This window comes from Lodderomyces elongisporus, chromosome 2 (assembly GCF_030384665.1).
Source record: "Lodderomyces elongisporus chromosome 2, complete sequence".
NCBI lineage: Eukaryota > Fungi > Ascomycota > Pichiomycetes > Serinales > Debaryomycetaceae > Lodderomyces > Lodderomyces elongisporus.
In genome coordinates this window covers 874864-896490 of record NC_083674.1, presented here as the reverse complement: position 1 = coordinate 896490, position 21627 = coordinate 874864, and the positions used below count along the sequence as shown (strand labels likewise).

At 39.4% G+C, this 21627-nt stretch overlaps 8 protein-coding genes across 8 annotated transcripts; 4 read left to right on the top strand and 4 right to left on the bottom strand. All coding sequences in view use genetic code 12, as the record gives it.

Moving 5' to 3' along the window:
- Nucleotides 1-308: 308 nt before the first annotated feature.
- PVL30_001639 (uncharacterized protein) lies at nt 309-4196 on the top strand (the record flags this gene model as incomplete). The annotated part of the gene is made up of 1 exon (XM_001526787.2): nt 309-4196. One exon carries the CDS (start codon nt 309-311, stop codon nt 4194-4196), a length of 3888 nt encoding a protein of 1295 aa, XP_001526837.2.
- Nucleotides 4197-5617: 1421 nt separating this feature from the next.
- PVL30_001638 (uncharacterized protein) lies at nt 5618-6530 on the top strand (the record flags this gene model as incomplete). Its single annotated transcript, XM_061119248.1, has 4 exons — nt 5618-5706; nt 5904-5990; nt 6185-6260; nt 6414-6530. 4 exons carry the CDS (start codon nt 5618-5620, stop codon nt 6528-6530), a joined length of 369 nt encoding a protein of 122 aa, XP_060975231.1.
- A 432-nt stretch (nt 6531-6962) lies between these two features.
- Nucleotides 6963-8723, top strand: PVL30_001637 (uncharacterized protein; the record flags this gene model as incomplete). The annotated part of the gene is made up of 1 exon (XM_061119247.1): nt 6963-8723. The coding sequence occupies one exon, from the start codon at nt 6963-6965 to the stop codon at nt 8721-8723; it is 1761 nt and encodes a 586-aa protein (XP_060975230.1).
- A 4789-nt stretch (nt 8724-13512) lies between these two features.
- On the top strand, nt 13513-15860 carry GAL83_1 (galactose metabolism- protein; the record flags this gene model as incomplete). Its single annotated transcript, XM_001526785.2, has 3 exons — nt 13513-13516; nt 13571-13578; nt 14454-15860. 3 exons carry the CDS (start codon nt 13513-13515, stop codon nt 15858-15860), a joined length of 1419 nt encoding a protein of 472 aa, XP_001526835.2.
- Nucleotides 15861-16059: 199 nt separating this feature from the next.
- On the bottom strand, nt 16060-16569 carry PVL30_001635 (uncharacterized protein; the record flags this gene model as incomplete). Its single annotated transcript, XM_001526784.2, has 1 exon — nt 16060-16569. One exon carries the CDS (start codon nt 16567-16569, stop codon nt 16060-16062), a length of 510 nt encoding a protein of 169 aa, XP_001526834.2.
- A 369-nt stretch (nt 16570-16938) lies between these two features.
- Nucleotides 16939-17508, bottom strand: PVL30_001634 (uncharacterized protein; the record flags this gene model as incomplete). Its single annotated transcript, XM_001526783.1, has 1 exon — nt 16939-17508. One exon carries the CDS (start codon nt 17506-17508, stop codon nt 16939-16941), a length of 570 nt encoding a protein of 189 aa, XP_001526833.2.
- Nucleotides 17509-18051: 543 nt separating this feature from the next.
- PVL30_001633 (uncharacterized protein) lies at nt 18052-18933 on the bottom strand (the record flags this gene model as incomplete). Its single annotated transcript, XM_001526782.1, has 1 exon — nt 18052-18933. The coding sequence occupies one exon, from the start codon at nt 18931-18933 to the stop codon at nt 18052-18054; it is 882 nt and encodes a 293-aa protein (XP_001526832.2).
- Nucleotides 18934-19784: 851 nt separating this feature from the next.
- Nucleotides 19785-20807, bottom strand: HSP31 (plasma membrane heat shock protein; the record flags this gene model as incomplete). Its single annotated transcript, XM_001526781.2, has 1 exon — nt 19785-20807. One exon carries the CDS (start codon nt 20805-20807, stop codon nt 19785-19787), a length of 1023 nt encoding a protein of 340 aa, XP_001526831.1.
- Nucleotides 20808-21627: the final 820 nt, after the last annotated feature.

Sequence of the window (21627 nt, the reverse complement as noted above, 5' to 3'; positions counted from 1 at the left end):
CTTGCATTCCGCCTTTTCTAAGGACAATCAAAATTTATTTTATTTATCAATTTTAATTTTTATTATTATTATAAATATTATATTTTCTTTTTCTTGTAAATCAAAAGCGCAATTATTCCCATTATAGTGGATGACAAATGATGATGAACTCAAGTTAAGCAGAATACATTGTTAATATCACTGGATATCTATATATATATATATATATATTTAGGAGTTTTACCACATCCTCCTTTCCAGTTCTTTCATTTTTCATTTCTAATTTCTCAACATTCTACACACAGACTAACTTATGAATATACTGTGACATGGCTTACGAATCCGACGTGCTCGAAATTCCTCACTCGCAAAGAGTTGGGTTGCAAGTGAGAAACTTATCAGTTGCTATTAAATCAAAGATCAAATCTAAGATTGGCTCCAAGATCACATCTGATTCGGAATCCGAAGATTTCAATGCAAAATCACCACGCATATTAAACGATATCTCGTTTGATGTCAAACCGGGCGAGTTGGTGGCTTTGATGGGCGGTTCAGGTGCCGGAAAGACTACATTGTTGCACACCTTGTCGCAACGCACAAACATAACGAACAAAAAATTACAATTTTCTGGAAGTGTGACTTACACCAGACAGGAGTCCACGCACCACATCAAGCACGCTTATTTATTACAAACGGATTTCTTTTTACCAGGGTTGACTGTGTTGGAGACTTTTCAAAGCCAAGCCGATCTTCGTCTCCCACCATATGTCACCCAAGCTGAAAAAGACGAGTTGATCAACTACATCATTGAGGTGTTGGACTTGTCACACTTGAAAAATACTAGAGTTTGCAGCTTTTCACTGCACGCAACTACATTATCCGGGGGTGAGCAAAGGAGAGTCAGCTTGGCAATACAATTGTTGTCTAGACCATCTATCTTGTTTTTAGACGAACCAACAACAGGACTTGACACATCCACATCACTCAGTCTAGTACAGCTTTTAAAGAAGCTAGCCTCCAACAAGTTTGGTATTACTATCATTTTATCTATCCACCAACCTCGCCCCGAGATTTGCGAGTTGTTTGACAAAGTCTGTTTATTGACCCAGGGGGGAAGATTGGTTTATTTCGGCAACTTACAGAATGAAGCAAATGATTATTTTGGAAAGTTGGACTTTGTTCCAGCAATCGATACCAACATGAGCGACTATGTCATGAAGCTTTCAGTGAAGGATGCATCAACCGTGGAAACCGAGAACAAGTCGATTGAAAGAGTAAACAAGTTGGTTGCCAATTGGAAAGAAAAATACTACAACACTATCGATAACGATTCAGTTTCAGTTGCTGTTCCAGTTCCAGTTCCAGTTCCTGCTTCAGTTTCCAATGTTAAAAAAGACCAAAAACAATTTGCATCCAATTTGAAACTCTTTTCAACACCGAAACAGGACCAGATCTCATCTTTCCGTCAGTTAATAATACTCACCAAAAGATCGTTTAAACTTTCTTATCGTGATTACAAGAGTCTTGTTGTACTCAACTTTGGAATCATTGTTATTGCAGTTACAGCTGGTTGGATGTTTTACCGCCCAAAACATGATCTTGCTGGTATTAGATCGCTCATTTCTACCCAATATGTTATGTTGGAGATTGTTGGTTTTTGCGCAATGTTTATTGAAGCCGAGAGGTTATGGAACACGGACGGAACATATTTCTTTCGAGAACGCCAGGAACACACTGCAAATATTCCAAACTTTATCATCTCGAGAAGATTGGCCAAGTTTCCACTTGAGGATTTACCAATGACTATATTCTTTTCGTTGATTACTTTCTTTATGTGGGGTATGCGTGTTGGGAATGGCTCGCACTTTGGAATTTATTTCACCATAACTCTTCTCACTCAATTGTGTTGCATGAGTGGCGCTCTTTTGATGTTCTCAGCAGCACCTTCGATGCCGGTTTCCACCTTGTTGATCAATTTGTTTTATCAATTGCAAAACTCGGCACTGGGTTATTTTGTCAATGCATCAACCATGCCAGTTTACGTCAGATGGACCAAGTACATTGCATATTTCTGGTATGGTTTTGGTGCACTTACTGCAAACCAATTTACCAATTGGGTTGGTGATTGTCCATATGGCGATGTCAATGACAGCAGATGTGTTGAGTATACCGGAAATGCGCAATTGGATATCTTGGGCTTTCCCCAAGGGTGGATAGCAGAACCAATTGGTATTTTGATTGCATGGGTTGTTGGTATTCTCATATTATCTGGAGTTGCATTATACTTTAGATCGTTTGATGGTGGTATGGCAAAAACCAAGAAAAACAAGTTGGGCGATGAAGAAGGTGAAGGGATACAACACGAAGAAGTGCTTGCAGATGCTTCTCCACAAGTTGCAGCAACTGCAGTCAAAGACGACTTCCCAATTGAGATCAATATGCGCAATGTTCATTTGGCAATCAAAGATAAATCAATCTGGGGTAAATCTAAAGGAATCAAGACTCTTTTGAACAATGTTAATGCCGATTTCAAAGCAGATACTGTCAATTGCATAATGGGACCGTCGGGTAGCGGTAAAAGTACATGTCTTAATTATCTTTCCAATAGGTTGGATAGGTCAGCCAATTTCGTTAGTTCTGGAGATGTGATGATTAATAATGTGCAATATGTCACTCGTTCTGAATTGAACAGGATATCCGCTTATGTTACCCAACATGATAATTCACTCATTGCTGATTTGACTGTGAGGGAAACTTTATATTTCCAAGCCAAGTTGCGTCTTCCTTTGGAACAACACCCATTTATACCCAAGATTGTTAACAAATTGATCAGACAAACTGGATTAATTGATTGTGCAGATACACTTGTTGGAAATGATATTGTTAAGGGAATTTCGGGAGGTGAAAAGAGAAGATTGAGTATTTCGATTCAGCTTCTTTCGAAACCCAAAGTGTTATTTTTAGACGAACCAACATCTGGGTTGGATTCAACCACATCGGAGGCTATCTTGAATTTGTTGCACGAGTTGGCAAGAGAGAGTAGCACTACAGTGATTTTGACCATCCATCAACCAAATGAAGAACTCTTTTTCAAGTTTGGAACATTGTTGCTTTTGGGAAAGGGAGGAAATGTCATTTATAATGGTACGTCGCATGGTGTTATTCAGTACTTGGCGCAGCTTGGCTTTACAAACTCGGGCAAGGTGAACACTGCAGATTATATACTTGACTTGGTTAGTCATTCCAAGGATGAGGAACGTGACGTTGTTGAGGATAGAATTGCCAAATTAACCAGCAACTGGACTTATAGGGAGAAGACGAGAGACATTACCGATGAAGTTGCGCTGAAACTTCTGCCAGTCAATTTGTCACAGTTTTATTTCAAGAGATTACCCATCTGGCATACTTTTTCTGTGGTAACAAAGAGACAGTTTGTTACATCTTATAGGTCAAAGGATAGTATTATTAGTCGTGTTGGACAAACGGTGTTCCTTACCATTATTCATACGTTGTTCTTTGCTCCGCTTAGAAACACTCAAGATGGTATTGCCAATAGATTGGGATTGATTCAAGAGGTTTTGAATTTGTACTTTGTTGGACTTGTCAACAATATCAGTTTGTATCCATTCGAAAGAGACTTGTTTTACCAAGAGTACAGAGATGGGATCTATGGCGTGTCTGAGTTTGGGATTTCCTACTTGTTAAATGAATTACCAACAGAGATTATTCCATCATTCTTTTTTTCAGCATTGATTGTGTTTGTGTGTGGTTTGCCACGCAACGCCCTGATGTATTTCGCAATGTTTTGCACGGGATTTGTCTCGATCAACTGTGGTGAGTCGTTGGGTATATTTGTTAATAGTATTTTCAACCAAATGGAAATTGCAACCAATGTCTTGTCAACCATCATTATTATTGCTATTTTCATGGGTGGTACCATGTCTTTGCATATGCCCGATTTTTTCAAAGGAATTAATTACATTAGTCCCATGAAGTATGCAGTGTCAATTTGCGCCAATCTTGGGTTTGAAAACCAAGTATTTGAATGTGATTTAGCGGGTAGCACTGATTGCTCTTTGAGAACAGGAGATGATGTGCTTGACTATTACAATTTGCAAGCCAATATTGGTGCCATGTTTGGTGGGTTATTTGCTTGTTTTGTCATTTACAGAGCAATATCAATTGCATCGATATACATTAGAGTAAAGTGGTTCTAGATTAGGGGAAAAAAAGAAAGAGCCTATGTTTTTAAGAGTTTGACGAGGCATTTGTTTTTTTTTTTGGTGGAGCTTGTATATACTTACACATATACGTATAGACTTACAAAATATACTTATTAAGATAATTCATGATCTCTTTTCTATTCTGTATAAACATTTGTTTGAAACAAATCTATTGGAATTGTTACAATTTTTAATAGCAAGCTATGGGATTCGAGTAAAAGGAACAAGTATTCAACAAACCTTGTGAGTGACATATTATATTAGCTGGACGTGGGGGATCCTAATATTTAAACCACCACATCCTCCCTTACCATTCACATCTCTACACTCACCACTCCAAAGAGGAAAAAGAAAAGGCAAATTCTTGCACTCACTCACTCACTCACTTTTTTATTTTATTTTATTTATTTTTCTCTTTTGTTTAGTTTTTGATCAAAGGGGGATGGAAGGAGGTGGGAAGTAAAATATTTGGGTCGAGATACTGAAGTGTAAGTGAGCAGTTGGGAGGGGGGGGGGGGGAGAGGCAAAACAAAAGGTATATTGATAGTGCAAGTGTTTGAATTTAAGAGAAGGAAATAGAAGGATAAACAACGATAAGCAAAGGACTATACGAGTTTTTTTTTGATTTTTTTCAAATTTTGTAATTGTTCACCAATGGTAGTTTGTATTGGTAATACACCAACACGTGAATCATTATAGTAAAGAGCTCCCAACATGTACATTGATGTAACCTGGTCTACGAAAAGAACCAGATTTTAGGAAACTAGAATATTTGAAAAAAAAAAATAAAAGGATAAAGGGCAAGCATGAATTACATTATACATCACGAATGAAGGGAGCAAATAGTTGCTGTTACAGTTGCGGGTGTGTGTGTGTGTGTGTGTGGGGGGGGGGGGGGGGGAAGAAGAAGAGAGAGAGAAGTAAGTAAGGCAAAAGGTGGGGGGGGGGGGGGGGGGGGGGGGAGGACGGAGGTCTGACGAATTTCTCGGACTTTTTTGCGAGGAGTGTTGTCACAGTGCGACACACATTGGACGCTCTGTGCCCTCGTTTCCGCTAAGTGAATATTTGGAGAATATTGCACGACATAGGAAACTTGAAACTTCAAACAAGATGAGTTTATATAAATAGGAACGAGAAGTGGTAAAATTAACTTATCACTATTATATAGAAATATCGGTAAAATATAGATTTTATACGGTCAACTACATTGAACACAAATCACTAGGTGAACGTGCAGAGTGTATACTCTCACGATTCTCCTTACTAGTGACTTTGTATGAGACAATTTACTCTCTTAACTTATGAGCATTGAGACCTTTATAGGTGCGATCATTGACAATTACACTTAGTTGGAATATAGCCTATCAAGTCACGAACTCAAACCGCTGGTATCGGTGAGCTACCAGCTCAAACCGATGCTCAGCAGTCGTACACTTGTTACTTGTGACAGTGCTATGCGACAGAATGGCGACCAGAGTGAGGACCTCAAATCCTTGCAAATCATGTTGTTTGAATGATTTGATATGGTTACCTAATATTTCAAGTAATTGATACATTGGTTGAGGCTACTGTTAAGCAGTATTGTCGACCAGGATATTGAATGATCATGACATTTCAATACCTTGGCATTTCAACATTTGGTCAATATCATTTATGAGAAGGACCTGTGGAAGAGTAAATCTCCTATCCACGAATTAATAGCTTCACTATTGTGAACTACAGTTTAAAGGAGGAGCTACTCCTCATTGGAGAACTATGCGAGTTTAGTCCAATGGAACATAATGCATCGTAGTCATCGGGACGTATCCGAGACTACACCAGAAAATATCAAATAGCGTATACTGTCAACACTTTATGATGGAATATTCACCCATCAGTTGACAAAGGGCGAAGGTTGTAGACGTTAGACAGAGTGCAACTATAGACCGAATAGAGTCGTGTCTGCTGACTTGGCTATAGTTTGAAGGCTGTACGTGTGATAGGCATGGCGTTGAAACGAGTACCGAAGATTGCACGGGTATAGGTGGCTACCCTCAATTGGTGCAAAGATCGAGGAAAGTATTTTTAGGATAATGACCACATCCCTAATTTGGGTTTATATCATTTTTTTAAAAAAGACTTATTACATTCTAGAAGGTAAATAAGCACCGTTAAAGCAGCGTTTAAGAAATCATCATTACTGTCTACGGACTCATCTGAGTATGATGGTAGCAGACTAAACAAACTACACGGGTTATCGGTGAGGTAGAATTACACCAGATAAAAACGGCGGAGATGGTAACTACCGAGGGAAAGACTAAATTGCATCTCGCAAGAAAGACTATATAGCATCTTGAGAGAAAGACAGAATTGCATCCCGAAAGAAGCAACCAATTATTATTATGAAACTACAGTGTTTCAATAGGTCGTTCAATCATCACTTTATTAGAGATACTGACTTAGCGCCTGCTATATAGGAGGAGTCAAATCCGAGGCACTCATTTATTGTCGACAAAATTTTTAAGATGAGGCCAGGATACACGACTATGCGCTGGTGAAAAATTTTCACCCTACTCAACAAAAATTGTTGTCCACGACCTCTTACTCGCGTGACGAGAACTATAAGTATTCCCGAGATTGATTGAACGAAACCCTTGATAATTTGGAACAAAGGGTTTATCTACCATAAAAACATATCACCAAAAAGTTTAACACCAAGTATATCACATATTACATTCAAGCAAAATATTATTCCAAAAACTTGAAAAACTTCTACTACAAATGTCATCTTCAACAAAAGATTCTAAGACCTCTAATCCTACTCCAAGGAGTATCAACCCTGGTCCAAGTAAACCAGACCTTGCTGGTGTCGACTCATCTTCAATTTCCGGGCAGTCTATTTCTACCTCGGGAAGAGCCGATATGAGCGAAGGTGAAGATGAATCTCCTGGTTTGAAAAGGACAGAAGCTCCTCAAATAAATCAGGTTGAGATTAACGAGATCTTAGACTTGAAATCTGAGATGATGATGATGCAAGAGCAGATGAAACAAATGACTGCTATGTTTAAAGCCGCTATGATTCAAACAGTCCCGCAACTTAGCACTCCTGTACCAGCTAGGAACGATGAGGCTAACAAGGCCCAGATTTCGGATGATAACAACAGCATAACCCTGCCAACTGACGTGCAAATGAAAGTTCATCCGGAAGAACACACATTTTCACCAGGACGTAACTTCCCTATCTCGAGGCCACACTCACTCGCTTCACCCTTGACTCACCAATCCCGTCAAAGTGGTACTCCTAGTGCTTATGGATCTGATAGATCTGTTGCATCTTACGATGGTATCCTTTACCATGGAGAAGTAGTCCATAGCGGATTCTGGGTTGAAGGCCATGAAGAAGCTTGTCAAATCATAAACGAGGCAAGACAGAGGTACCCTCATGGGGAAGACGTCAGGGTAATTCCATACATTCGAGTCCCAGACATAGCTGTCGAAAAGGCATTCATGGCGTACTACGACAAACTCCTTGCCAAACAAGGGAGAACTCAAAATGACAATATGGCACTCGGTCAGTATGACATTGCAAAACGTGTCCCTTTGAAGTTCTCCGATGAGGAAGGTTTCATGTTCTGGTTAAAGTCGGTTTTGTGGCACAAACACACCTACGGTGTTCCTGATAAGCTCATCATTAATGAGTTAAGGAACGGAGCTAATTTGACGAAGTCAGAGTCGTTGAAGGACATGATTGAGATGTCATGTAAGAGTGAGGGCCCCTTTGAACAACCGGTGGTTGATTACTTACCTATCTTGGGCAATGGGGGCACTCCTCCAGAAACGAACCAAGTTACTGATGTTATGACTGCTATCCATGATGCTTTGAAAAAGAAACATAATCCTAGAGTGAAAATGACCATTATTGGTATTGCTGTCAAAAAGTATTTGAGGATCACCAATACATCTCACCTAGCACAGGAAACATGGATCTCAATCTTTAAGACCCTTTTCGAAAGGATGGGTAGTGTCATGGATCAAATAATCATGTATATGACCCCGGAAGTTAAAATCGAAAAGCCGGGAAGGACTGGACCAATAGTCACGTTTGAAGATGCGTCGATCATAAAGATTGGCCTTGGACTCCTCAAGAATAAACCTAACGATAAAATCATTCAAGGTGTCAAATCATACGATTTGACATTTGAGAGGATCTGGGATGCTGTTAATGCAACATTTCAAACGAGGATGCATCTTATCTCAGATGACGAAGAAAAAGATGCCGGTACTACACTGGTGTCTAAAGGTGACAAATCACAAAAGACTACTAAATGTAATTTTTGTGGAAAGTACAGACACACTGTTGATAGTTGCCACTTATTGGTGACTGCTTTGGATGAAAAGTTGGTAAAGAAAGTCGATGGGAAGTATTACTTAGCAAACGGTGAACCGTTGGTCATGGATTTCTATAAGTGTCCCCTTTTAAAACACCTGAGCTTGAAATCTCTAAGTTCTAATGCGAGGCATCGCACGCCCCCAACAAAGTAAGTCCAAGGCAGCACAAGTTATGGAGGTAGAGGTTATTCCTAAGAGTACAGTCACTAGTAACTCTAGAGAAAATACCCACCACGAACGATTACCGACAGAAGTGATGCAATCTAATTCTCATATAATGTCTGATTCAATAGATGAAGTGATTAAACCCGGACCCATCATGATTGATGACGTCCCGGTTTACTTGGTGCACGCAGCCAATGCTCAATCTGCTAAGAAGGTAGTGAAGGATTGGACTGCGAAGAAAGCCCATCTCCCTAGCTCGCGAAAAGATGCTCACAATAAGTTGAAGGCTGATAAGGTGAAACAGCAACTCAATGCAGCAGTTAGACAACGGCAGGAGATGGAGAGAGTGGAGCGTGAAAGCGCACCTAGCCCTGTAACAGAGCAATCTATGCAGGAGTCCCGACGGGAATTAGACACTGAGTCCCCGCCGATCGGAGAGCAGTCTCCACCCTATGACTCACATTTACCATTCCTGGAACTCCAGTTTCCAGATGAAAACATAGACGTAGACCCAGACTACGAGTATGAAGAACCTAGCTCGGCTGGTATTCGGTTCGAACCCTCCGCACTGACAATGGATAGGGAATTAGAAAACCTAGCCATGGAGGACACCGTAGATCCTGATGAAGAGTTAAAGTTATTCCTATCCGAAGGAAAAGGAATTGAACAGACTTCTACGCCACAGGAGAATGGAAACATGATGAGTCACCCTCAAGAAGAAGTGCCTAAGGTGAAATCTGACGTTGTTGTTAATGAACCACTTAATGAGGAACAGGCAAATGCTACCGCTGATGATGGAGTTGACTCCCCAGTGGCTGACGATTCAATTAAACTCTTTAGTGTCGAAGACATCTTGAGAGAGAATCAGCTAGATGAGCTTGCCAAATTAAGTGCAACGTCCGACCAACCACACCACCTTGCTGACGATTCCACTGATCCACAGCGGAAAAGTCAGCGCCGAGTACGTACTAGTAAATTGACCATACTAGACAAACAGGCTGCATTCAAAGATGCCATGAAACATAACTTCTTCGTGTTTATGGATCTTTCGAAGTATTTGGGAATGCACGATGATGCTCGAGCCATGATGAGAGAAAGTACTAAAGCTATGTTGGTTGACAGAGATGTTTTGCAGAAAGCCCTTAAGGATGGTATTGCCAAGTTCAAGAAGAAACCAGTTGTTACTGAAGTAAATCTGACGACCACTTCGACAGGCTACCACCAACCAGGGGTCACTCAAGAACTACTCTGTTTCCCCGCATCCATACATGGCCGTAGGATAGAAATGAAATACGACACCGCGGCCCAGTTGAGTTTGATCAACCCGCAAACACTAAAAGGGTTACCAATTAAGCCTTTTCCCTTGAGCCAGCCAGTATTTGTTCAAGGTGTTAATAATGACACCAAAGCAATTACTCAGGGAGTGTTTTTAGATGTTACTGTCCATTTCATCTCCTTACCTGCAATCCTCTATTTGCACGAGCAAATTCCTGTTGGTCAGGTACTACTCGGGTTGCCATTCCAAGATGCGCACAAACTCTCCATTGGGTTTACTGATGATGGTGATAAACGAGAGTTACGTTTCCGCGCGAATGGCAACATTCATAAATTCCCTATTCGTTACGATGGGGATTCTAACTACCACATCGATTCATTTCCAACTGTCCAAGTGAGTCAAACCGTCGTCATTCCTCCCCTTTCAGAGATGCTTCGACCTGCATTTACCGGGTCTAGGGCGAGCGAAGATGATATTCGGTATTTCGTGGACCAATGTGCTGAGGTGTCTGATGTCTTCTACATTAAAGGTGGAGACCCTGGCAGACTTAAGCCTGAAATACACCCTCCCGTTCGTATCAACTTGCGAGATCCGAATGTTCACTGGCGGATGAAATCGATCCCATTAGGATCTAAACGTACCGCTGCAGTAGAGATTCTCCAAGAAATGATACGACAGGGGCAATTGGTCTATAGTGATGCGACTTATCGGAACCCATGGTTTCTCATAAGTAAGAAGGATGGAAGGCATCGATTGTTGATTGACCTTCGGGAACTCAACAAAAATGTGGAGTTGGAAGGGGGTCACCCACTCTCCGTGGATGATCTCACTACAGAGATTAGTGGTTGTTGGTTTATAAGTACTATTGATGTGCAGAATGCGTATTTTCAAATACCATTGGATGCTGCTACTAGCGATGTTACCAGTTTTAACAGCCCGTTAGGTTTGTTGAAGTATGCTGTCCTTCCTCAAGGATATATCAATTCAGTAAGTGAGTTTAGTTCTATCTTACAAAAGATTTTGAGCCCAGTTGCGAAGGATGTGATGTGTTTTATTGACGACATTGCCATCGTGGGTCCCAAAGTAGATGAACTTACCGACTCACTGGTTCGAGAACACCTAGATAAGATTGTCGAAGTGTTCCGTCTTCTAACCAATGCTGGCTTGAAGATTAACCCTGCGAAGTTAAAGATCGCTGTACCTGAATGTGATTTTCTTGGATACCATATTTCACCTGCAGGGAAAACGTTAATTAGGGGTCAAGTGGATGCATTATTGAATTACCCACTCCCTAACACGGTCAAACAGCTAGAAAGTTTCCTTGGCTTGGTCAATTATTACCGACAGTTGATTGTAGGGCATGCTGAGTTGACTGCTCCCCTCTACAACTTAGTCAATCAAGCAAGGAAGGAACCCAAGCATCAGATTCATTGGGATCCTACAACTAAGCGGTTTTTCCACCAAATCATCACAGTACTAACCAACCAACCGATTCTCCAACCCCTTAATTTTAAGGACCTCATTACTGTCCACACTGATGCTTCGACAGACTCTTGGGGTGGTGTGTTGCAAAACACCAATGCGGCTGGAGAATCGAAACTAGTCCTGTGCTATTCTGGAAAGTTCCATGGTTCTGAAAAGAACTATACTATTTACGAAAAGGAACTTTTCAGTATTTATAAGACGTTTGATGCAATCCATCCACTCTTGTTTGGATTTACTGGGGTCATTCATTTGTACTGTGACAACAAAGCTCTTGTCCTTGTGATGAATAAACCACTCGATAATTCACACTTTGTAAATCGGGTTTACAAATGGTTGAACTTCATCAGGACCTTCAACTATCAGATCCATCACATTGATGGACTGAAAAACATCATTGCCGATGCTCTTAGCCGATGCCACACGTCTACTCCGCAGACTGATCATTATGAGGTCAGAGAAGCTATTGCCGAGTTTAGGGCGAAGTTGGATCCTAAAGTACTAGCAGAAGTTAATGTTGTTACCATTGAAGCTGAGCCTAATAACAGTTATAAGAAGATCCCACTTCAAGCGCTTAGAAAGTACCTTGAGGCACGTACCATTCCCGTTTCGCACAACGCACCTGCTGACGCCAGACGTTTCATCAACCGCGCACTAGAGTTCTATTTACATGATGGAATCCTTTACAAGTTAGGTCGGACCGGTTCATACACTCGACGCGTCGTTTATGAGAACAATCAGGTTGAACACATATTCAATCTTGCTCATAGAGATCGTGGTCACCCAGGAGTTGAGACTACGTTCAATCTAATAAATACTGGATTCTACATTCCGAACCTCTATCGCAGACTTGCCGACTATATCAAACGGTGTGTTTATTGTCAAAAGGACCAACCTGCAACTAGGCAGCGGGATCCATTGTACTTGAACTACCCGGCTGGTATGTTTCATACAATCGTCTGTGACTGCGTTAAGCTCCGTGACGCTACTGTTGTCGTTGCACGTGACGAATTTCTGGGATGGCCCGAAGCTCAGGTTTTACCAAAGGTTACTGCAGAGGCAGTAGCCGACTTTATTTATTCAAACTTTATTGCTCGTGTAGGAACCTTTAGTGTTTTGAAAACCGACAATGGTCGTGAATTTCACAATGAGGTCCTCCAGCAATTGCTCTCAAATTATGGCATTTCTCCATCTTATTCTGTACCGTACCATCCGCAGGGGAATGGGATGATCGAAGCGTCGCACAAACGACTTATCAGATTCATCAAACTGGTTCCAGAGAATAAGAATTTGAGCAAAGTTTTGAATGCTGCATTGTGGGTGGATCGTACTACGGTTCGTAAACGTACGGGATTCACACCACAATACTTGGTTTTTGGATTTGAAGGTAATAATCTGCTCCAATCATTGATGCAAACACCATCTGATATACAACAATACACGGAGGACGAACTATTCAAGTTCCGCGTTGGTCAGTTTTATTTCCGTAAACAACAGGAAGACTCTGCTAAGGAAACTCAACGCCGCGATCGGGATCATCAGAAGGAAGTTTTTGACAAACGTTATGACACTAATGTACCGATCAAGAAAGGAGACTTAGTCTTAGTTTACGATGCTGCTACCAACAAGATGGGCTTGAATTGGTCGGGTCCTTTCGTTGTCCGGAAGGTGCTGTCGAGGATTTACTATCTTAGTAACCTCCAAGGCATTCCCATGAAACGTCAGTATACTAGGGAGATGTTGAAACCGTTTGTTGCCGCTCCGCTTAGTACTACAAAATGATTTTCTACTTTGCAGGGGGGGAGGCCACAACGGTTATCATCAATTTGTACAGTTATTTTACCTCAAATCAATTTTTTCCGAAATGCAATGAAAATAAGGCCGTATCGCTCATTCAGACTCTGAAGGGGGGGAGGATGTCACAGTGCGACACACATTGGACGCTCTGTGCCCTCGTTTCCGCTAAGTGAATATTTGGAGAATATTGCACGACATAGGAAACTTGAAACTTCAAACAAGATGAGTTTATATAAATAGGAACGAGAAGTGGTAAAATTAACTTATCACTATTATATAGAAATATCGGTAAAATATAGATTTTATACGGTCAACTACATTGAACACAAATCACTAGGTGAACGTGCAGAGTGTATACTCTCACGATTCTCCTTACTAGTGACTTTGTATGAGACAATTTACTCTCTTAACTTATGAGCATTGAGACCTTTATAGGTGCGATCATTGACAATTACACTTAGTTGGAATATAGCCTATCAAGTCACGAACTCAAACCGCTGGTATCGGTGAGCTACCAGCTCAAACCGATGCTCAGCAGTCGTACACTTGTTACTTGTGACAGTGCTATGCGACAAGTGTGAAACGTATCATTTGCAGGGCTAGGTGAGTCTAAGGGAGCTGGCGATGATTGGAAAAAAAAAAGCCTTGAGCTTGAATCACGTCCTCTTTATTAGAAGCTCTTTTCTTCTTCCTCATTTGTTCAATATAGACATGTAATTAATAGAGAAAGAAGAAGTGTAATAATCAAATTGTGGTGGTTATGATCTGATTTAATCTGGTTTGTATGTTTATCTAATATAGCAACAGCACGATACTCTAAATCACCCCCTGCCCCCCCTTCTTTATTTTTTTTTTCTTTTTTTTTTATTATTCGAATTTCCACTTTCCTTATCTCTAGATCAGTTTGCTCTTACAATACTTACAATACACAAAATCCCAATTTTAAATTTACAACCAAAATTATTTCCATCACCAACACCTACACCTCGTCCACCACCACAAATTTAATAGCTTCAACGACTAGATAATTAGTACCATCTATCTCTTTCAATTTGAATATAGACGGAACATAAGAGATTTACTTTATCCTGCTCCGTTGCTTTAACAAAGAGAAAACGAAAGATAAAAAAAAATATATATCATAAACCACAAAGAATAGATAGATAGATAGACTGCGTGTGTCTGTGTGTGTGTGTTGTTGCGTGAGAGAAATGTATCAAATTATACTTAAATCTCCCACAAGGGATGCTGCATCAGTTCAAGTTACAGGAACTTTTGATGATTGGAAATTGAGCATACCATCCTTAGATGGCCCCTCAATTGCGAACGGATTCAAAGTTATTGTACAAGAGAAGAAAGATATTGAGTTTAAATTTGTTGTTAATGGCACTCAATGGATCACGTCGGACGATTATAAAGTTGTCACCGACGAACACGGTAACAATAACAACATTGTTTATGCTGATGAATTTGAATCAATTGAGGAAAAGAAAGAACCAAGATCAACTACAGGTACAGGCGTAGGTTTAAGCGAAAAAACATCCTCAAATTTAGAAACTGGAATAACAACCGAAAACAAACCAACAAAGACAGATTCTTCAAAAACCATCACCACCAACCAACAGAAACAAAAACAACAAAATGAAGAAGAAGAAGAAGAAGAAGAACATCAACAACAACAACAAGAAGGCGGTGAAGCTTATGCTGCTGCTTCTTTGGCGGCAGCTGCGGCTGCAGCAAAGGTTTTGCCAGATAAGTTTACTGCTCGTCAAGATTCAACAACCCCAACTCAAGATGCGAATGCTTTTGCAGATGCTGCTATACCCATTAATGAAACTGGAGAGGACGCTAAGTTGGATTCAAAGGCAAAGGCAAAGGCAAAGTCAAAATCAAAGTCGGCAGAGCAGACAAACAAGGATACTTCGGACTTGGTTGAGGAAACTTCGAAGTTGAATATTCACGAGGAAACACCAAAGAACCAATTTGGTAAAGTAGCAGAGACCAATAAGAAAGATGCCGCATCTCCAAACTCCTCATTTGCAGCGGTTTCTAGCCCACCACTTTCATCTGACTATGAGCAACTTGACCCAAAATCTAGCGCAGATGAAAGCAAGTCCCAGTTTACTAGCCTCGATGCAGACGAAATCAAGCACGATGCTGCTAGAGAAGAGTCAACTTTGGACCCAGCGTTTAATACTGAGTCAGTACAAAACTCGAAGGAGCCAAAAAAGGTTGCAAAGCCTGGCAAACCGGTCTTGGAATCGCAACTATCGGAATCCACATTGGATATTGCACAAGAATCTACAAAAGAGCCATCTGCTAATCCAAAGACTCTGACAGATACACCCCAAAAATCTACCATCACAGACAACACTACTTCTGCACAAAGGACCCAAGCATCAACTTCAACAACCTCTTCAACCACAACCTCATCACCATCACAACAGCAAAAAAGACCGGGAGTAGAGGGAATGCCTGGGTCGTATGTACACAGACCTGCACAGCTTGAAAGACAAGATAGTGGTAAACGGGAGGGTATTTTTGCGAAGTTAAGAGGATTCTTCAGATAATTTAGTTAATTTAGGGTTGGTAAGGAGAAGCACTTAAAGGGCAGGAGGAGAATCAGTTCACACGCAGAAGGTAACTGGCAGAAGACAGAAAGGCAGAAGGCGAGAGAGTTGGAGAAAGATAGAGAGGAGGAGTAACACAGAATAGGCTTAATTGTTCATCTATAATAGTAGTATAATTTCATAATAATATATTAAGGAGTCAATTCTTTTTCTTTTTCTTTTTGCTCTTCTTTTTACCAGATGTATTTTCATCCGTATTAACTAGCGGCGTTCCTTCTTTACTGGTTGTATTAGCAAGATTTTCATCAGCTTTGTCTTCGACAGCAGCTGCAATAACCGGTGGCTCAAACTTTGTGTTTGTCATTAGACTTGCTAGTCCAACTTTGTTGCTTATACCTTGTGGGCCTAACATATTCAAGATACGACTTAGCTCTTTTTGCTTTATGGTCTTGTATTTCAAGCATTTACCCGTATGTGGTTCAAATAGTTTCACAGTCACAGCATGTGTTGCTGGTGTGTGTTGTTTTTTGGATATTTTGTCTTGAGAATCAACAGTAGAATCAATAGCAGTGTTCAGCTTCAACTCCTTCTGTGTCTTGTCTTTTTTTGAAACATTTGAATAGGTGATTGAGAATGTTGTTGATGGAAAATTGGAAAGCAAATCTATCGAGAGTTCCAAAAACTCGTCTATGGTCTTGATTCGTGGCATGATTTTTTTATGTGTAAATAGGATGCCTTTGGATTGATTCAATGCTAATGTTATTTGAATTTTGGTGTACTCTTGCATTTTTCCCGTCTCGTTGATAAAATTGAAAGAGAAAAATATGACAATTTTGAGTAGTATGAGAGAAAGTACGTTTCACGCACACACTAAGGAATATACAATAAAATGTACACAGAAATATACACAGAAATATACACAGAAATATTCACAGAAATATACACAGGAATAAAAGAACACACACATATTCACACTCAAATGCTGATTACTAACCTGAATAAAATGGTGAATCACATCATAATTCTAGCTATACAATTTGTTCATGTATATTACAAGTTTCTCTTTTCAAATTGAGAATCAGCGATACTTAGTGGCTGGTCCTTTCTCTTGTCTTGCTTTCAATTTTTGTTGACGTTTACTCAATCCAGATCCATCTTCTCTTCTTCCATTACGTAAATTTTCATCTTCCACTTTTTGTTTAGCATCTGCATCTACACTTGCATTACCAGATTTTTTAAAAAATGGTAGAATAAAACCACTAATTTTATAGATGGCAAATCCGGGTATCACGGCATATCCCAACCACACTTTGTTGCTGCCAAAGATAATCATCAAAACATCAAAGAACCAAGTCAAGTATATTATATCAAAACAGTATTGGAATAAGCTACCTCTTTGCAAAATGTCGTCTCCGGATCTAATCAATTGACCTTTAGGGTCAAGCTTGGGACGTCCATTATTCTCTAGGACATATTGAAGAATGATAGCTGGGATGGAGAACAAAATATAGTAGATGTATTTTTGAGGTCTTTTGAAATAAAACAAGATAATAAGCGTGAACAAGTTGATCAAAATTGAAATGTACAAGAGCTGATCCAAGATGGCCTTGTTTCTTGCTGCCAACTTCTTCAGGCTTGCCGACGACATCGTATAGAACTGTTATTTAGAACCCGCAACTTTTAGTTTGAGGTGGTGTAAAAGTGTGGTGTCGATGAAATACGATCTGGTGATTTAATTGTTCAAGGGGTTCTCTTTTTTTTTATTTTTATTTTTTTATTTTTTGTTTTTTCTTCCTATTTTTTCCTCCCCTCTCCTTCTAAAATAGAAAAGAGAGAGCGGGATAGAGGGCGGGAAGTCTGCTTAACGCAGCTGCTGTGGATGGACAGCTATAAGTTTAAATGTTTCTTTACGCTTGAAGAAATCACCAGGTTTAACTTCAAAATCATAGGCTTTACTTGATTTATCCTGGTATTCAAGTAATGTGAAACAATAATATAAATACTATTTGAAGCTAACTTTAATAAAATAAAAATAAAAATAAATACGACATAATGTACACACACAAACACAAAGCTATTCCGTTCTTTCTTTCTCCAACTCCCTCACACAGATATACACGGAAACATTCCATTCGTTCTTCTCATTCTTTTCACTCTTTTCTGTCTTCTCATGCTTTTCGTTCCCGATCCTTTATTGTGTTTTCTTCACTTCTTTTGGTAATTGGATCAATTGCAAGAAATAGATCGCTTTAGCACGCAAGTTGTTGTACAACAGGGTCACTTTTGGATTGTTTAATCTTGTAACAAACCCAGCTTGGTTCTTGTCCATTTCGTTGACTATGGCCTTGGTGAATTGACTATTGTCGTATCTCAATTTGTTGAAAACAACCACAGAGACAAATACAATGATCTTGCTAATGGCATAACCAAAACTTCTCCATCTGAGCAAAATAGCAAAGGGAAGGAGAATAAGCTCTAACCCGGTAGTAACAATTAATGAACTTTCCACAGCTGCTGCTACATACAACGCTGGTTGGTTGAACTTGTTGATAATTGCACCGATTCTCGAACTCAATTTTTGTTGCGTTGTTAATGAAGGGACCAAGACAGGCAACAATTGGTTTTGAAAATAAGTAAGCACATGAAAAACGGCGAAAATTGCATATGAGTACAATCCGGCTGGTACTTGATCACCAGAGATAAAACTGGAAACAAGGAAAATCGCAGCCAAGATTATGTATTGCACATTTTCGTCTCTCAAGAGTCTCGCCACAGTAACATTCTTGAGCCCAGTATTCTTAAAGTAAACTTGTTTCAACACAATCAAATAAGTGGTAATGATTGATAATAATGCAAACCTATAGTATTTCAACGAAGATTGTTTCCTGTAGATCAAACCAGTAATAGCACTAAACACGGTAAAGAGAAGTGCAAACACATGACCCAAGTACCAGTAAAATTGTTGACTGGTTGCCAACTTTGTCAACTGCTGTCCAACGGATTGATGTTTCAAACTGGAGGATGCAGAAGATGCAGAAGTGGATGCAGATTGTGGAGCAGCTTTTGGTGGCATTTTATGGTTAAATTGAATTCTAACGTGATGATGATGATGATGATGATGATGTTGAGGAGGGGGGAAAAAGATTAATCAGTAAAAGAGGGAAAGAAAGAAAAAGGAAGAGGGTAGTTGGTGATCTCGTGGAAAAGCTGAAATGTCAAAATTGGTTGATTGCTAGTTGCTTTTTCGATTTTACTAATTTCAGGACGGTTTTGTGTAATAACCACACAAAATTTCCCCTGCGCGCGCCATACACAAATACACACTCAATCATTCAAATAACCGAATATCCAGACCATCAGACTCTTCTCCTTGAACTCCAGTCACAAGACATCAGAGACGTCAAAGAGATCCAAAACAACATGGTCGCTAGAGATGCAACTCTGTAATTATCATAATAATTATTATCATTATTATAATAATAGTAATAATCTTAATGGTGATATCAATAATGAAAAAAAAAACCATTTGCAAACAGAGCTCTTCAATACACTCAAAAATGAAAAAGAAGAAAACATGGTGATTATATATTAGATTAATACCCTAAAAGTATAAAAAGTTTCTCTGGTATATATCTTCCAAAAAATTCTGGAAGAACAAAATGAAGAATAAAAGTCGAAAAAGAAAAAAAATCAAACAAGCAACGTAAAACAAAGCAAAGCAAACGGAAAGAAAACGGTCTTGTAAAAGAAAAGCAGCGACATTCAATCTCAAACATATGCCCCTTTTTTTAAATCTTTTTTTAAATCTTTTTTTAAATCTTTTTTGGGGTTGGCTTCGAATATGGCTTGCGCAATCTTTATTCAATTACCATCTCTCACACTCTCTCACTCTCTCACACTCGAGTTCTGGCCATTTAAACGATTCTAAACTCTTGTTGCTGGCTCTTCAACAACAACATCGGTTTCCTCGGCAATTGGCACTCCACTTGGTGGGACTGCAGTGTCTCCCGAGTGTCTTGGTGTTTGGTCAATCTCCTTCTCGGGATCAGCCACGTGGCCACTTCCATCAGGCTTGACATGGAAGTGCCAGATCTTGGTGAAGAAATCTTCGTCAACATTGTTGATGGCAATCCAGGTCAAGATAATTGGCACAAAGCCAAAAGTGATCAAGTCCAAGATACCGTAAAACACAGCTTCTGAGTCTGGCTGAATCACATTACCACCTTCAGATAAGCCCCAACAAACTGGGTACAAAATCCACACAACGAAAAAGAAAATAATGATGATATTTCCGGGAAGATTGGTTGAGGGACCTCTAAAGCTGTAATGCAAGTCAGTGGCAACCAAGTACATGGCAAAGATCATGGCGACTGCAGCAAATGTGAAGTAACCCCATTTGTAGGTGGACTTGATTAAAGAGCCAATCAACAAGCCCAAAACAAACACTTCTATCGCCAAAAACCTAGTGAATATAGAGGAAAAAGTCTGAACAATTCTTTTCAACAAGTCATCTCTGTCATCGGTCAATGTGGTATGTGTCACAATACTGAACACAGTCAAGACAAATGGCCATGACAAGAACCAGCCGATATACTTGGCATAAAAGATTTGACGCACACCAAGGCCACGATCAGTAGTCACGTGATTGAATTCAGTCTCGATCCAAGTGTAACCCAAGTTTGAAGCATATGTATAGTAAGCAAAAGCCATGACTGCATTAGTCCAGAGTGGAATCATCAAGAGTGATTTCTTTAAGCCGCTGCGACGTACACTGGTCAAGCTATAGATAAAGCCATGCACTACGGCAAACAAGGCAAACAAGGAGAAAGCAGCCCACAACCAATCTGAACCATGTTCAGTCAAGTTGATATCTGACTCTGGCGGAGGGGAATTGATGGAAACAGCTTGGTTTCCTGATCTCTTGTAGATTTCAACTGGGCCGTACATTATAGTTAGCTTCTACTGTTGTTTTTGGTGTTGTTGTTGTTGTTTATTATCAAGTTGGTTCTTACTAAAAGATGTAGTTGAACGCTGTAAAATGTATTAGTTTAATTTTCCTGTACCTTTTCCTTTAATATAATTTTGATCTTTGTTACCCAAAAAAAAAAAAAAATATTCTTCAGCGGTTGCAAAATATTTGGAACACTAAAACCAAAGTCAAAAAAGAAAAACGCAAAACAAAAATAAATGTATGAAAAGTAAACTAAAACTAAAAAGTATAGCGTGGATAGATAAGGGAGTATCGATGCTTAGACTTCAAGTTTCGAATGGCTGCAAAATAAAAAATAAAATAATAATATTTTTCACAGTGCAAATGATATTGATGTCAATGATTAATTAGTTAGTTAGCTAGTTAGTTAGTTATAGATGATTAAAATGTAAATAGAATAGAATATAATAGAATTAACGAAAGAAAAAGAAAGAAAGAAGGCAAGTAAGTAAGAAATGGGGAAACGAAATAGGGGTAACGACCTGCCCCTATTTATATGATTTTAAAAGAGTTTTGGAATGACCTGATCATATGGTAACAAATTGTAAACTGTTTTTGTTTTTTCTTTTTTTTTTTAAAAAAAAAGAAAGACAAGTGCTAAACCTAACAAGACTAAAGTAAACTAGTTAAACTATAGTAAAACGGAACAAAAGTAGAATGAAGAGTGTGTATCTCACAATAATAAGTAGTTGCTCTATAGGCTTATTTACACAATGCATCATCACGTCTCAAGCTCATCGTCAATCAGAACATTCAAGAAAAAAATTGAAAAACCAA